This window comes from Lates calcarifer, linkage group LG23 (assembly GCF_001640805.2).
Source record: "Lates calcarifer isolate ASB-BC8 linkage group LG23, TLL_Latcal_v3, whole genome shotgun sequence".
Lineage (NCBI taxonomy): Eukaryota > Metazoa > Chordata > Actinopteri > Centropomidae > Lates > Lates calcarifer.
Genome location: NC_066855.1, coordinates 3496907 through 3511693, shown reverse-complemented (window position 1 = coordinate 3511693; position 14787 = coordinate 3496907). Strand labels below are relative to the sequence as shown.

Here is a 14787-nt window from a genome sequence, read left to right as displayed (position 1 = left end):
GTGATATTTAGTGATGTCTTAGTGTGTTAGCTGAGGGTGTATATTCTGACATGTTAATTAATGGTCATCGTGTGGTGTGCTTTAGAACAAAAATCTGATTTTCTGTAAGAAAAAGAGCTTGTTGATTCTGACTGGAAACTGGGTGGCAAATTTTTGGTTGCACTAAACCAAAAAGCCAAAAAGCCTGGAAATTTAGTCAACAAACATCCAAAGGAAACGTCATTTGATGGATCTGCTGTTGGTCTGTTGGTCGTTGGCTGAGTTAAATGAATCTGTGTTGAAGCTGGAGTGAAGGCGAAGCGACCGTTGCCAGCGCTCCGTGCCCGAGAAGTGTGGGCAGGGGTGGCAGCAGGAGACAAGACCGACCAAATACAGACGTGCTGTTTGACACGCTCGGCCATGGTATGCACACACACACACAAAGTAATCCTTAGATGCCCTCCAGTGCTGTATATACAGATTAGAGGTGTGTATTAAACAGTGACTATGCTTAAAGGACATTCAGGCCTTTTTTAACTAAACAAACTATGAATCTGGAGATGCTCTAATGATATAGTTGATTAAACAATTAAATGAGTCCAACTGAATTCATCTGAAAGCATAGCTTGTCAAACACTGGATCCTGATTGGCTAACAAGTAAACAAGTAACCAAATGTTTCACTTAATTTAGTCTAATGATTGTGGATTGGACCACCAACATGGATCATACCCCAAAGTTTCATCCAAGTCCAAGTCATGAAGGAAAACAATAGATGTTAGTAATTGTAATTGAAGCCAGAGCAGGGTATATATTTAAAAAATAATTCAATACCCGCAAATTTAACCACACAACAAAATATTTCTGTTAAAAAATGGGTAAGCACGGGATAGCTTCAGTCTGGGTGAAATGAGGAAGGGTGTTGTCTAAAACAGTGAACTAACGGTGGCTGTCCAGATTGTATGTGATTGTGTTTACTTCCGCCTGCCTACGTGTGAGCACTGTATGCTGTGTGTGTGTGGTACCGGGGGGTGTGGGGGCAGCAGGGAAGTGTGGTAGCTCACTCAGAAGTGGCATGTGGCTGCGGTGTCATCGGCTGTGGTGAACGCTGGCAGACTAACAGGCCACCTTGGAGCTTTAACGACAGACAGGCCTGTTACGAGCCTTTGAGGACGAGGGTGAGGATGCTTCTGTTCCTGTTGATAAGGCTCTGTTTCCTGTTGGACAGGTCAGCGTGGGACCATTGACATGTGCACTTTACGGGACTACACCTCCTGATGGCTGTTGTTCTCTGAGTGTTGGATGAAGTTATGCAGCAGTTACTCATGGAGCAGTTAATTTAATGAATGCTGGAAATGCTACACACAACTCAACTAGACTCATCTCTTTGGTTTCCCTCAGTAGAACCATTACAAACACAAGCTGATTGCAACCAAACACTGATTGCAGCCAGTCCCAAAAACTGCCCGTATTGTGTGCTTTTAGTCCTCGATTGTGAGGAAAATTTAAAAACACAAAAACTACATACCCACATCTCCCATATATTAGTGAATATTCAACAATATAAAATCATTACGAGAACTTAAAGCTTAAATAATAATAGAGTGGTGCAGGAATGAGTCCTAAAACCTGGTTGTCTGTTAGCATTTTGGTACTCCCGGTTCCCTCGTCTCAAAGTCAATGAGTTTTTGGTTAAATATCTGAAATGTCTGTGGTTTTAACACAAGCTCAAGACATTTTTACGTTTTATTCTAAGACATAAAACACATCAGAAAATACCCCACTTGTGATTTTTTTTAAAGCTTTTATGCATCTTAAAAATGTGGTTAACAAGTGGCTAAATGAGACTACAGAAAACCTGTACTGATAAAAACAGAAGTATAACTTTGAGCTTTAGAAGTGCTGGTATGGCAGATTTAGATACTTTTGGACAGAGCCAGATAGCTGTTTTTCTTAGTTTCCAAGCTTTGTGCTAAGCTAAGCTAAGCTAAGATAGCTTAAACATGGGGTTCTGTGTGTACATACAAAGCTACTCAGTGGTAAGTCATGAGAGCCACTGTTTCATTTAAGTTTTGAGTCACATTAAATTGTGGTAACTTATCAGACATGAGGGGACACACTCATCATCATGAAACAGTTTCATAATTATGTGATTCCCTGTGGCTGACGGTCAGAAGATACTCAGCTGATAAGGTCTGATGAGTATCAGTTGACAGTAACTGGGCGGCATATTTTTCACTCTCTTGTGGATTTCACTCTTGTTGAACAAATAAAATATGTTTTAGGAAAAACTTTATACTCTCTATTTTAAACCCCAACCTGACTAAAAACTTGTTCATTCTGAACATAAAAAGAATCAGCATCAGGTCTTTGTTAGTCATTATGAAGCACTGACATGGGGGAGCCCCAAACACTGAGTTCACATTGAAGATGAAGTTCATTGTTACAGCGCCCCCTGCTTTGGCTGCAAATGAACTGCGTCATCTCTGTTTACTTGTTGCTTTAAATCGTGTCGACAAGTCAATTAGCATGTTGTAGAGAGACATCAAATTGAGGTGTTAACCATGAGGCAGTGTGGGAGCCCCCTTGGTGTGGTCCTCTGACTGCTTCTCTGGTATTTGATCCACGGCCCGCCCCTTTCCTCATCCTCCGCTGCTGCGCCGCTCCACACACCCGGCGCACCAGCGGAGGAGTCCGGCTGCACTGGCGGCTGCTCTCTCGGACCACACCAACCTATATTACATTTCGACTGGAAAGATAATTAAACCGGAGTCAACCAGTCTTTCTTTGTGGCTCAGTTTCCTGGGGGTGAGTTTATTATAATTTTGACGGTTAAATCACTTTATACTGTTCCTCAGAAAGACACAGTGAGTCGGTAATTGTCTGTGAGAAGTTCATGTGGACTTAATAGCTCTTTTATTGTCTATAAACTTCATTTAGAAACTTTGAATGTGTCTGCAGCAGTTACCGAATCTAATGACGTCACGCTATATGCTTGTATGTGGGATGTTATTTCGTCACATTCTACAGCCAGTATATCCAGTATTATTCTTATGACGTGTGTGTAACATCTCTATAAGTATTATGGGGTTTTCATTCATATTTTTTATTTTATCCTTTGATGCTTAACATTGCTTAGAGAGTGAATAAGTTAAAATTAAAAAACAATATAATTGTTCGTTGTATATCAGGAGGTTAATTATTAGCAGTGATTTTTTTTCTACTAAAGAAAAGCCTCTTGCTATGCAGAGAAATAAAGCAAACATATTAGGTTTGGTTTCAGATAAGGTAATTCCATTAAGACTTGAAAAATGTTGACTGAAACCAAGCTCTTATCAGACATGATCTTAATGATCAAACTGTGTTACATAGCTGCGTTAAGTTGTGGGTCTTTTCTCAGATCTGTGACATGAAACTCAATCTGCTCTGCAACATATTTATATTCAGCAGCAGAGGCAGCAGTATATCATTACTATTTCCCTGCTGCAACCTTGGTCAGAATTAGCTCTGGCAGTGCTTTGATTTTTATCACTCTGCCTTGTAATTACAACTGTTACATGACATAACCCATCAATTTTCATACATGTCACTGACGTTGGCACTGACGTTATCGAGATGTGCTCTGATTAGGGGGAACGTAGTGACATGGTGAAGTTGAAGGTGGTGGCCTTGACGCATTTTAATTATGGACACAAACAGGCAGCGCAGTGTTGGACTCATTAGAAGTTGAGGGGGGCGGTGGCCTTTTGACCCCTAGAGCCTGTCAGTGAGCCATGAGGGAGGCCACCATGTGAAATGCCACACACACACACACACAGTCTGTCATATTGATAGAAGAGCTCGTTGGCCGGTTAAAGCCCGCCAATAAACAAACACACACAGCAGTGATCAATAAAAAGCCGGTCTGCTTCAGTGATAATAACACAAAATCCAATAAACATGCAGTGATGGATCCAACCTTCCTTACTGTGTGTGACCTTTTCACATTTAACCAGCTCTGTAATTCCCCGTTAGTCCTTCCAGAGTAGGCGTACAGTATATCCTCCTTGAGTAAATGCTTTGATATTTCCATGTTGCTCCTGACTATCCACTCGACTCAGCCTGCAGCAGATGATTAACACATGTGTGTAATATGTTTCCTTTACATCCCCCCTCATGTGATTTACACTAATGATACGGTACATTTCAAAGCGCTTGATTAAGTAAATGAGTGCAGACGTTCCCTGTGGTTTTTCCTCTCTATTCCTCGTCTTTTTTTTTTAAACCCGAGTTATACATTCCTCTAAGGGGGACCCTTTGTGACCTTTGGGTGTCACTGACGCAACCAACCAGGAAAGGGTCAGTTGCAGAGGTGCGAACTATGAATCCGGCTGCTGTATTTGTTTTCACACCACAAGGCTGGCTTTTTCTTGGGGGGCCACACATGCTGGTTTTGGGAAAACTGCTCTATCGTGGTCTGTCGTCACCAAATGGGCAACACTCATTCATCTAACAACATGATCAAACCACCAGTTAAGATATATACTGAGTTTTAAGAGACTGGACCGATCAATTACTGGTCAACAACCAGCAGGTCATGTTGCCAGCCAGTTGGTCGCTGTCGTGACTTTTGGCTGTGTGGAGGGAAATATGGGCAAACAGGCTATCTAGAGCAACTTCCAAATCTGTGAACAAACCTTTAAAGTACTTTGTAAAAACCAAGCTGTCATGATTTTCCAGTTTTAAAAGGCCAGGTTAAGTTCACATGTTTCTGTTGATTGGCTGTTGTCCAGAACTTGACTACATGTGAACTTTTTAGATGACAGTTGATTTCCCCAGCTCTGAATAGTCTCCACAAATCCTTGTTTTCACTTAAACTGCATGATAAGAAACCTAGATATGAACCTTATAATAATCTGTGTTGTCTTGGGTGTAAGTGATGATAAAATAGAAAAATAAATCTGTTGGTCCAAGGCTTCATGTTGAGGTACAGTTGGCAAGTAGCCTTATGCAAAAGCAAACAGTAGTTGGGCTCAGAGTCCGAGAAGCCAACAGCTCTTGTACGGAAAACAAAGCCTGTCACTTATATCACTTTACATAAGTGTTACGCACTTCACGCAAATGTTATGAACTTATCGCAGGAGACCATACCTGCTCAACCTAAGTTACATGGTGTGAGAACAGGCATTCAGGGCACAGAGTGGGAACGAAAGAGGCGCCATTCTCCCTATAACTAAATATTGTACCATCAAAATTTAAAAATTAGAATTTCGGTTTTGTTCGTTATGGAACATCAGGGTGAAGGCTGCACTTGGACACATGCCTTTTTAACATGTTCTGTTTAAAACAAGTTAAGCTTGTTTAATAAGCTTGTGGAGTTAATGTTAGCTTAATTCACTGGCTAGCTACAGCTGATAAAATCGGCTAATGACAGCTGTCATGTCAGCTATCGAAACTGACGGCCTCTGGCAAAATAAACATGTCACTGCCCTCTGTTGGATATTATCAGTCATGCTAAAAACAATTTAGCAATGAGCTTGTGGAGCAAGTGTTAGCTTAATTCACTAGCTAGCTACACCTGACATATTCTGCTAACAACAGTTGTCATTTCAGCTATCAAAACTGACAGTGTCTTGAAAAATAAACATGTCGCTGCCCTCTGTTGGATATTATCAGGCATGCTAAAAACAATTTAGCAATGAGCTTGTGGAACTAATGTTAGCTCAATTCACTAGCTAGCTACACCTGATAAAAATCTGCTAACAACAGTTGTCATTTCAGCTATCAAAATTAGACAGTGTCTTGAAAAGTAAATGTGTCACTGCCCTCTGGTGGATAGCTGTGGTATTTCTGCACTTACTGTATCTGTCAGGCTCCAGTGTCTCTGTGTGCTCTCATCACTTAATATGTAAACTGACCATTTTACAACTTTCTTTAAATACCTGTACCATGGTAAAGGAGAGGAGAAAAAACAGAAACAAGTTTATGTTTGAGTACAGAAAAGATAAAGATAAAGGCAACAATGAGGGTAAATTGGGACTGTTGGTTCCAGCAGATGCAGGAAGCAGAGTCTCGGAGAGTATGGATATTTGTTGAAGCATGAAAATGTTTTCTTGGCTAAGGAGGAAGTGTAGCTGTGTTTTACTTGGATCTGGACTGAGCATGGATGGTGAAAATAGGAACGTAATTGAAAGTCAAAGGGTGAGCCTAAAAAATGCGGCCTTATCTTGTATGTTTGTTCACCTGGTTAGCGGGGTTAGTGAGTGAAGGACATGAGAGAAGACGGAGAGATCAGAGGGAGGGGGAAGACCTGTGATAAAAACACAAAGTCCGTTGCAGAAAAAAATAGCAAAGTAAACATTTTTTTTGAGTTAAAGTCATCAAAACTAGAGATTATGTGTTTGTGTGAGTGTGTGTGGGCCCAACAGCTGTCGTAGTCAAGCTGTTTCAGGCTTCCTAAGTCAGTCAAAGAGAAACAAAGAAAAGACATGAAAGGGAGAGAAAAAGAAAGCAATTGAAGAAAAAAGCAAGGAGTGAAAGGGAAGTAGAAAATGAAAGAAACAAAGATTGAAGAATGAACGTAAAGTGACTGAAAAAGAAAGAGAAGAAATGAAATATTAGAAGGCAAGAATGGGAAAGAAATGAGAGGGTAAGAACTTAGAAAGAAATGGAGATTCAGACCCAAACGTGGTTTCAATCAGTGCCGAGGTTGCGAAGTAGGATGTTTGATGGTCGTAATCGAGAGAACGACTCCACCGACCGATGCTCTGCTCAGGAATGTGTTCGTACACACACACACACACTCAACAGACAACACACACGGCTCCTATTAGACTGTGGTTACTCTGGTTTATATCCAGCAAAGCCACCTCAAGCAAATACTGTACATAGTGACATGGAAATATTTTATTGAGCTTGTCTGTGATGTATGAATGCGCCGAAATCCCCTCTGAACTGAGACTTTCCCAAAGAAAGCAACTTCAAAAACCAATACTGAAAGTTTTAATGCAGTAATGCTTTCATTTTAGCACAAACTGGGGCTACAACAGCAAAGAGGTTTCCTATCATCCCCGTCTTCCTCTCTTACTGTATGGTCTTCCATCAGTCCTCCCTCCTCTTCTCACATCTCGCTTCCTCTCCTCATCTAACCTTTTCTCTTACTCCCATTTCTACTTCTGCTCCAAACTGCCATCCTCCCCCTTTACTCCACTTTGAGAAAGTCATCTCTTTTGTCTTTTGTTTCCTCTCTGACAGGAACCAGAACCAGTGGACCAGCTGACCAGGGTGGAAGCAGCCAGGTCGTGCCCAGAAAGAGGTGCCCTAACCAGGAGTAACGGCGAAGATGCAGGATTAGAGGATAATCCAGGGTACGTCTGAGTTGCCCCTGTTGAGAGGTCCCCTATTCTTTTCTGATATCCAAGACTTAGGGACTCAGGCTGCTACTGGGATTATAGTGTTAAACTTAATATCTTTTAAAGACTAAAAATACTGCTTTTTTTTTTTTGTCCTTGTGGTGCTTTCAAGGCCGTTTTATCTGACGCCTCAGGCTGCTGGCTGCTGTATTTGTATAACTCAGAAAACAGAAGGGCAAGTGCAAAGAAAGATCACAGAGATGAGGGGAGGAGCTGGATAGAAGCATATGTCCAGATGAAATAAGCTTTGCCTCAGAGGGTCCAAGTACATGAGGAGTCAGAGGGAGCGACCCCCTCTGAGCTGTGGTCAAAGGTCTTTAACAGGATTACCGGCAGAGACAAAACAGTTTTCTGTAAGCGCACAGAGTAATTAATGGCCCTGTGTATTCCTGTAATGCTGTAAGTTTTTTTGTTCAAGCTTGATACAGCAAGACAAACTTTTTCCCTTATTCGGAAGAGCATGCCTTTGTGTCTGTGACCACAGTCATCGGGGAGTTGTTTTAATCAGAGAGGTGGCCTGTCGCTTTGGGATGGTTCATGGGAACGTGCACATGGCCCCTGCAGGCTCACGGCGTCTCATATTCAACATCACACCTCGGTGTACTGGTCCCCTGGTGTCTGTTTGTGAGCTACGATATGGCTCCGCTCAGCGCTGGTATGTGGCGTGTTTCCTCCCTCTCCGCTCCCAGATGCCCCTCTTAAAACGCCAGCCAGGGGAAGTGGAGTGGAGGGCCTGGGACTGCGGTCGGCAGCAAATTAGAAGGGCTGCCTTGGACCTGACGCAATCTCCATGTCCTGAACCATAGCAGGTCATTAATGAAGCCAGACGGGGTCTTTGCATGTGTGGGAGGCTCATCGACATTTAGCCGCTGCAGTGGAAAGCTTTTAAAGAGAACCAGAGGTCCTTGTCAGGGCTGCTTTATGCTATCAAAATATTTTAGAATTGGATATCCATTACCCTGCTGGCAAAGAACAACACCTGACAAAAGGCCAGTTTTTCGTCTGCCTTCATCACAGACTTATGGAGGGCCTAAACCGACAAAAGGAAGTAATAGGCTGCCAGTCAAATCAAAAAATATAATAAAATACATAAATTAATACTGCTGTTAGTCAAACTGAAATGGAGCATAAAAGGGAATATGAAGCCAAGAAGAGAAGCTAATGGAAGATAACGTTATGGAGACTGAGAATAGCTAATTTGCGTTAGCTAGCCAGCTTTGTTAGCATTAGCTTGTCGGCTAAAAAGATTTAGCTACTGTTAAGAGTTTATACAATAACACCAAAGCAGTATGGAGTGTATGGCTGATTAACTAGTCCTGTCATTGCTCAAATTAAAAAAAAAAAAAGATGTGGCATAAGGGAATCAGGAATTTGATAAATGATTAAACTTGCACTAAGACCCGAAATAGGAAACCTAATAAGTTGAACAATAACTTGAGGTGGTGAAAGATAAACAGAAGAGTGATTTTTATTGCCTTCCTATATTAGAGGTGAAGGCTGAAAATAGATTATTTAAATTTTACAAACTGTAAGTTAAAGGAAAACTGTGAAACTTAATTTTCTTTGATTCTACATTTTAATTCTTTTTTGTACTTTTTTTGACTCTACTGATATTTTTTCCAACCTTTCACTTTGTCACTTCCAGGCCTCCATACACTGGCAGTCAAGCAGTACTGCCAAGTAGCAGCAGTGATTTTCTTATCAGGAAATTTTCATTATCTCTTCCTATCTGGCTGAGCATACTTTGCCTGTTTATAAACAAATCTGAGCATGCTGAATGAGACCCACTGCTCCGCTTTAATAGCGTGATAAGTCTTTTCAACGAGATGTAAAATGAACTTGGTGTAACCTTCACGCCAGACACAGCGGCACAAAATGGAAGCAGGAATTCCCTGAAAGTCCACCTATTTCATGGATAAGAGGCAGACTTTGGTTTGTTGCACAGAGGAGCGACTGTGGTCTAAATTTAGGTGGTTCCAGACCAGTGGACCTTTGGAACGCGGAACCTTAAAAACCAGCGGAAAGACAGATCTGTCCAAAATGCAGTGAGGTTACTTTACAACTACAATACAGTATTCAGAGTAGGAAACCAGAGTGATCTCTCCCTGAATAAAATAAACTGCAAATGTCATGCATTTCTCTCAACATCCTTCAAAATCAAATACATCCCTGTCTACGTTTTAAAGATAGATGTTTTTTCCCTGTTTTTACTCTCAGTAGATGGTTCCTTGGTGCGACCGCAGAACCGTTTGCAGCTGGACCTATTTCTGAGCTGATGTCGACAAAGCCAAAGCCCAAAGCGAGCCAGGCAACCTGACCACACTCCAACTGGCCCCGGCTGCCTCCAGGAACACAACTGCTCAGTGTTCTCCTCAGTTTATGTCTGTTTAATTCAGCCAGCTATGCATAACAACGAGCTGCAAAGAGTGGGACAGAGCTTGGCCTGCACATGATAAACAGAGACAATATTCCACTGAACTATTTGGCGCTGCAGGACCGGAGTGCAACTTTTCAGCTTTAGAAATTACATGGTTTCAAGATCTTGGAATAACCTCTCAGAGCTATTTTTCTGGTCTGTATTTTGGACTGCTGAACTGTCAATGATTTTTGCACAAATCTGAGACAAGAAAAGAAGAAAACAGTCGGATTAAAGGTGATTCAAGACGTTGTTTCAGGTTGATTTTGAAGAAGTGTTAAGCCATTTGCCTCCTGTGACCATGAATCTTCAGGAAAAGCTTTCAGGCCTAAAAGGTCTGGTCTCACACTCCCACAGCAAGCGCCGCTTTAAAAGTGACCTCACGGTGGACATGATCAGCCCTCCCCTGGGTGACTTCCGCCACACCATGCATGTGGGCCGCGGCGGCGATGTGTTCGGGGACACCTCCTTCCTCAGCAACCACGGCGGGACAGCCAACGGGAGCAACAGGGAAACCGATTCCATCTCCACCCCGGACAACAAGATTGGAGCGTTCTTCTCCAGGACGCTCCGTCAGATCAGGAGGGGCTCTGACAACCGACCCAGAGACGCATCCAAGGATCTGTCGCCACCGCCTCCCACCATTTCTCCCATCATCAAGAACGCCATCTCCCTCCCCAGGCTGGACGTGGATATGTCTAACGGGAGTCCCACCACCAAAGTGCTCTTCCCCAGTTCTCAAAGTACGCCAGAGGAGAAGAAAAGCTCCTATGGTGAGTATGGTGATATCTGTTTCTTAAAGCTGCTATAGTCAATGTTTTTACATCAACAGTGGATCAGATGGCTGTTTGTAATGTGACAGGGGTTTCACAAAATTACACAAGATGCCTCGTGCTCAGTCTGCTGGCTTCTGTATGTATGAAAATTGCTGGTTTTATGATGCACTTCTCCCCTTATAAAGAAGATTTTGTTCTTTAATTCTGGGGAACTTACACCATCAGTGTTTTGGATTCCTGAAATAGTCCAGCATATATTCACTGGAAATTTCCTGACATGATGTAAGTTCATCCATTTGTTTCCCAGTCATTCAAGGTTTTAGCAAAGTACATTACCAAATCCCAAAATGGCCCCTAAGATTAAGGGTAAATGGTTTTAATTAAATTACAACAAAGTGAGACACAAGAGCAAAGGTCAAATGAGTTTAACCAGTGTTAACGGGAAACTGCAGAGAAGTGGCAACCATTTGTGGAGCTGCGAGGAAACTCATCCATCAGCTCTACCCAGTAATCTGGAGACAGATTTGCCCCAGATGTCCTTATGAATCACCTTGGCTCATAATCAGCAGCACTCGCACTGATAACACACAGAGATCCAGACAGAACTGGCAACACGCCGTCTGAGAGGCTGCTCGAATGACCCACATTAACGCCAGAGTCATGGCTCATGCAGCCAGACCTCCCTTGTGTGTCTGTCTGAGGGGTAAATACAGCACAAAGGAAAGTTAATTTAATTAACTTAGTCATTTTACAAGAAACTGTTTTGACATTTTGGGAAATGTGCTCAAGAGTTAGATGAGAAGACCCAAGCATTTCAACGCCTACATTTTTTACAGATTAAATACACAAGATAATAACCCTAAATATTAAACTTTAAAGTTGTTGGTAGGTGAATTTCATTAGCGGTTTCATGTGCTCAATCTAACCATGTTAGTGTTTCACAAAATGTCAAACTATTCTTTTTGATTAAACAATCAGAAAACATGACTACAGAATTCATGTTAAGCAGCCATGAGTATGAGTGTGTTTGCTGTTAAAGATAGATTTTACCTCACGTCTTTGACTAAAACTTCATTTTTTAGTGATACCTGAAGCGACTCTAGCACTAATTACCCATCGATGGCACATGTATGGGAGACGTTTTCCAGGTTTACATCCCAACAAACACTTCAGAAGCTGCTGTCATTCGTTGCTTCACTCATATTCTCTGATGAGACTGTGTTAATCTGTGAGATCAGATGCTGGTTGTTGGAGTCTTTAGTTGGAACGAAAAAAGCCTCCAGACTCTTGGCCCTGTGCGGCTGGCATTGACAAGTGCTTCTGTAATTTACCGGTTTGGGTCATGAACGCAGCAGCGAGTGTGAGTGCGTGACTTGTTAAGTGATCTGGCAGAGTTAGGCCAGATGATTCACTGTTCACAGAGAGGAACAACTCAGCAGTCTCTGTTTTTTTTTTTTTTTTTTACTGGCTTGTCAGCATCAGACAGGATGGGTTTACACCGCCCCCTGTTGGACATGTACAGAAATCATGCTATGAGTGTGACTGCATATAATCTAGATAATATTTAGTTTTTAGCAGCTAACAGCAAAACATTTAAAGCTAATATAGTACACATAAGATGAATTTAATCCTCTGAATCCTCCATCCTTGTTATTTAATTTTAATTTAGGAAAACAAATTCTTAAATTTAAATATTTATGCAATCCAGAGGAATCTCTTAGGTGCTTACTCTCACCATATAGGAGAGTATTTTGGGAATTACGCTTGGTTGCTTTCTTGCTGAGACCCCCCTCCCTCCGCCCCATAAAACCACAACTTGTATTTTTGGCATTTACAGCTGTAGATGTGCTGGTTAGAGCAGGGCTAGCTGTTTCCACTCACTTCCAGTGTTTATGCTAAGCTAAGATAGCTAATCTGTAGCTTCATGTGTACTTTACAGACATAAGAAATGTTGAATTATTCCTTTGCAAAGTACAGTCACACAGGTGTGTAAGTAAATAAGCCAAACCACCCTGACAGAATACCTCAGTTTGGACTTCATGTATTGATACCTGTGTGTGTTTTGCAGGTCTGGAGTCTGGTTTCGTCACCCTGCCTCGTCTCTCTCGCTCTGAGCGCCAGCAGCCCTCCATCTCCCTCCCCACTTCCTGCTCCCCCAACATCCACCGAGGCTCCCTGACCGACCCCACCGACGCCATCTTGTCCTCCTGCTCCACCACAATTGTGACCTCTGACCCCAAACCCACCACCACCGCCTACTCCGACTCCCTCCCCTCCCTCACCTCCCTGGACACCTTCACCTTTGACCTTGGCCCCTCCCTCATGAGCGAGGTGTTCGGCCTGATCGACGGCCACCAGGAGGAGCACGGCCACGCCTGGGAGGGAGAGGAGGCGGGGTCGGCGTGCGGGCTGACCAATGAGGGATCAGAGATGGACTCGGCCACTATCTCGTATGTGGACTCCCTGCTGAGGGAGGACTGTGGGGGCAGGAAGAGCCCACATGCCGCCGACTGGGAGGATGAAACTGTGATGGAGGTGAACGGAGTCGGGCTTTCTGTTAAAGTACCCGATGTGGTGTTGGGGTCTCCTGAACGAGCGAGACTGGGAATGGGGATGGAAAGCGAGCGGTTCCAGAGTGCTACGAATGTGCTCGCACGCCATTATGGTGTCGGGCTCTTAAAGGGACAGAGCAGGATGGAGGCCACAGATTCAGAGATGATGATCATCAGCCAACCCAAGAAGAAAATGTCCTACAGCTACATGGATGACGAGGACGAAATTAAAGTCTGAGCTGAGCAAATCTGAGATGTTTTCACACTAAACAAAAAAAAAAATCTGATGTATGATTCCTCTGTAATTCCAGTCAAATCAATCGTCTAAAATGTTTTTATGGTCAACGAGGCTGGCTCTGTTGACAGGACAATAACGAGAACTGCAACCTGAATCCAGTTTCCTTAATACTGGATCTTTTACTTTACAGTTACGCTTCAAGGATGTACAGTTCTGATGCAAACCTGTGGCTGAATGTATCTAAAAGGAGTGAAAGACTTGATGATGAAAGTTTCCAAACTCTGCACAGAAATGGAGACTGTGTTTTGTTTTTTCCCAAAGGTTGTGACTTAAAAAAGACTGAACAAAAAGGAGGCGTGGAAAGTGAGGATGCACCAGAGAATGTGGTCAGGATTGGGGAAAACACCAGCATTACTCAAAGTTAAAGAGCCTGTCATTCACTTTTTACTTTATTTTTGGCGATACTACAATCTCTTGTTAACTTTTCACTCAGGAATACACTACCAGGAAGGGAAAAAGGGAAGAGAAGTAATGAGAGATCTGGAATCTCATTAAGATAAACCAGATAAACATCTCAGTTGTTAAACTGCTTGGACTGAGGGAATACGACAAGTTAACACCGTTATTTGCAACAAGCAATTAAAGCCTGATCCATATAACTGTTCATTTTATGCTGCAGACCTATATTGATACTCCATGCACCTTTTACGAATATGAAGTCTGACTCCTGTATTGCTTTTTATAGAAGAATTGTCATTTATATGTTCTTTTATACAACTGTACATGAAGATATCAACTGACCTCCTATAAATATGTACTTAGAGTATGAGCACCTGCAGTACATAGTGCAATTCACATCCATATGCTGCAGTCAGTACCAATGATATACAATGATGATATAAATTGACAATAAAGATGTTTTTAATTAGGCTGAATATCGTTTTATTTACATATAAATTTCATGTATAACAATTACGACCACTTTTAAAGCGATATCCACTTTTAAAGCGATATATAAGTTTTATTTTTGATAATTACTGTGACCGGTAATCCTTCAGACGGTAAAAAAAAAATAAAAAATAAAAATAGTGGTATTACCTGTGTTTGTGGGAACACGCTTTGCAGTGCACGCTACTCTGCTTGTTGGACTTTAAACAGCCAAAATATCTTCACACGACCGAACTCCTCGGGTTCTTCTTTTCAGTAATCTCCTCGTCTTTTGAGCTTTGAGCTGTGTCCTTTGAGGTGTCTTTTTCGGTAACGAGTTCGAGTTTTCGTTAATATTTTCTGTCGTCATTTTCTTTTATCTCGCTACTATGTGCGGCTGTAGCTTTTCCAGCCACGTGATTGGCTCGGCATGGCGCTATCCTCATTCTCATTGGCTGTTCGTGTTGTCTGTCAAAACATGGGTGGAACGTGCTCTACCTTCCTATCGA

At 42.3% G+C, this 14787-nt stretch overlaps 1 protein-coding gene across 2 annotated transcripts; it reads left to right on the top strand.

The window, feature by feature from the left end:
• The first annotated feature begins 2577 nt into the window (after positions 1-2577).
• Positions 2578-14281, top strand: cdc42ep1a (CDC42 effector protein (Rho GTPase binding) 1a). Of its 2 annotated transcripts, none has more exons than XM_018685464.2 (4): positions 2578-2786; positions 7212-7324; positions 9590-10558; positions 12630-14281. In XM_018685464.2, the coding sequence occupies exons 3-4, from the start codon at positions 10087-10089 to the stop codon at positions 13349-13351; spliced, it is 1194 nt and encodes a 397-aa protein (XP_018540980.1). In that variant the 5' UTR covers positions 2578-2786; positions 7212-7324; positions 9590-10086; the 3' UTR covers positions 13352-14281. The 2 variants fall into 2 exon arrangements, with proteins under 2 accessions (XP_018540980.1, XP_018540981.1); XM_018685465.2 differs by having other exon boundaries at positions 9587-10558.
• Positions 14282-14787: the final 506 nt, after the last annotated feature.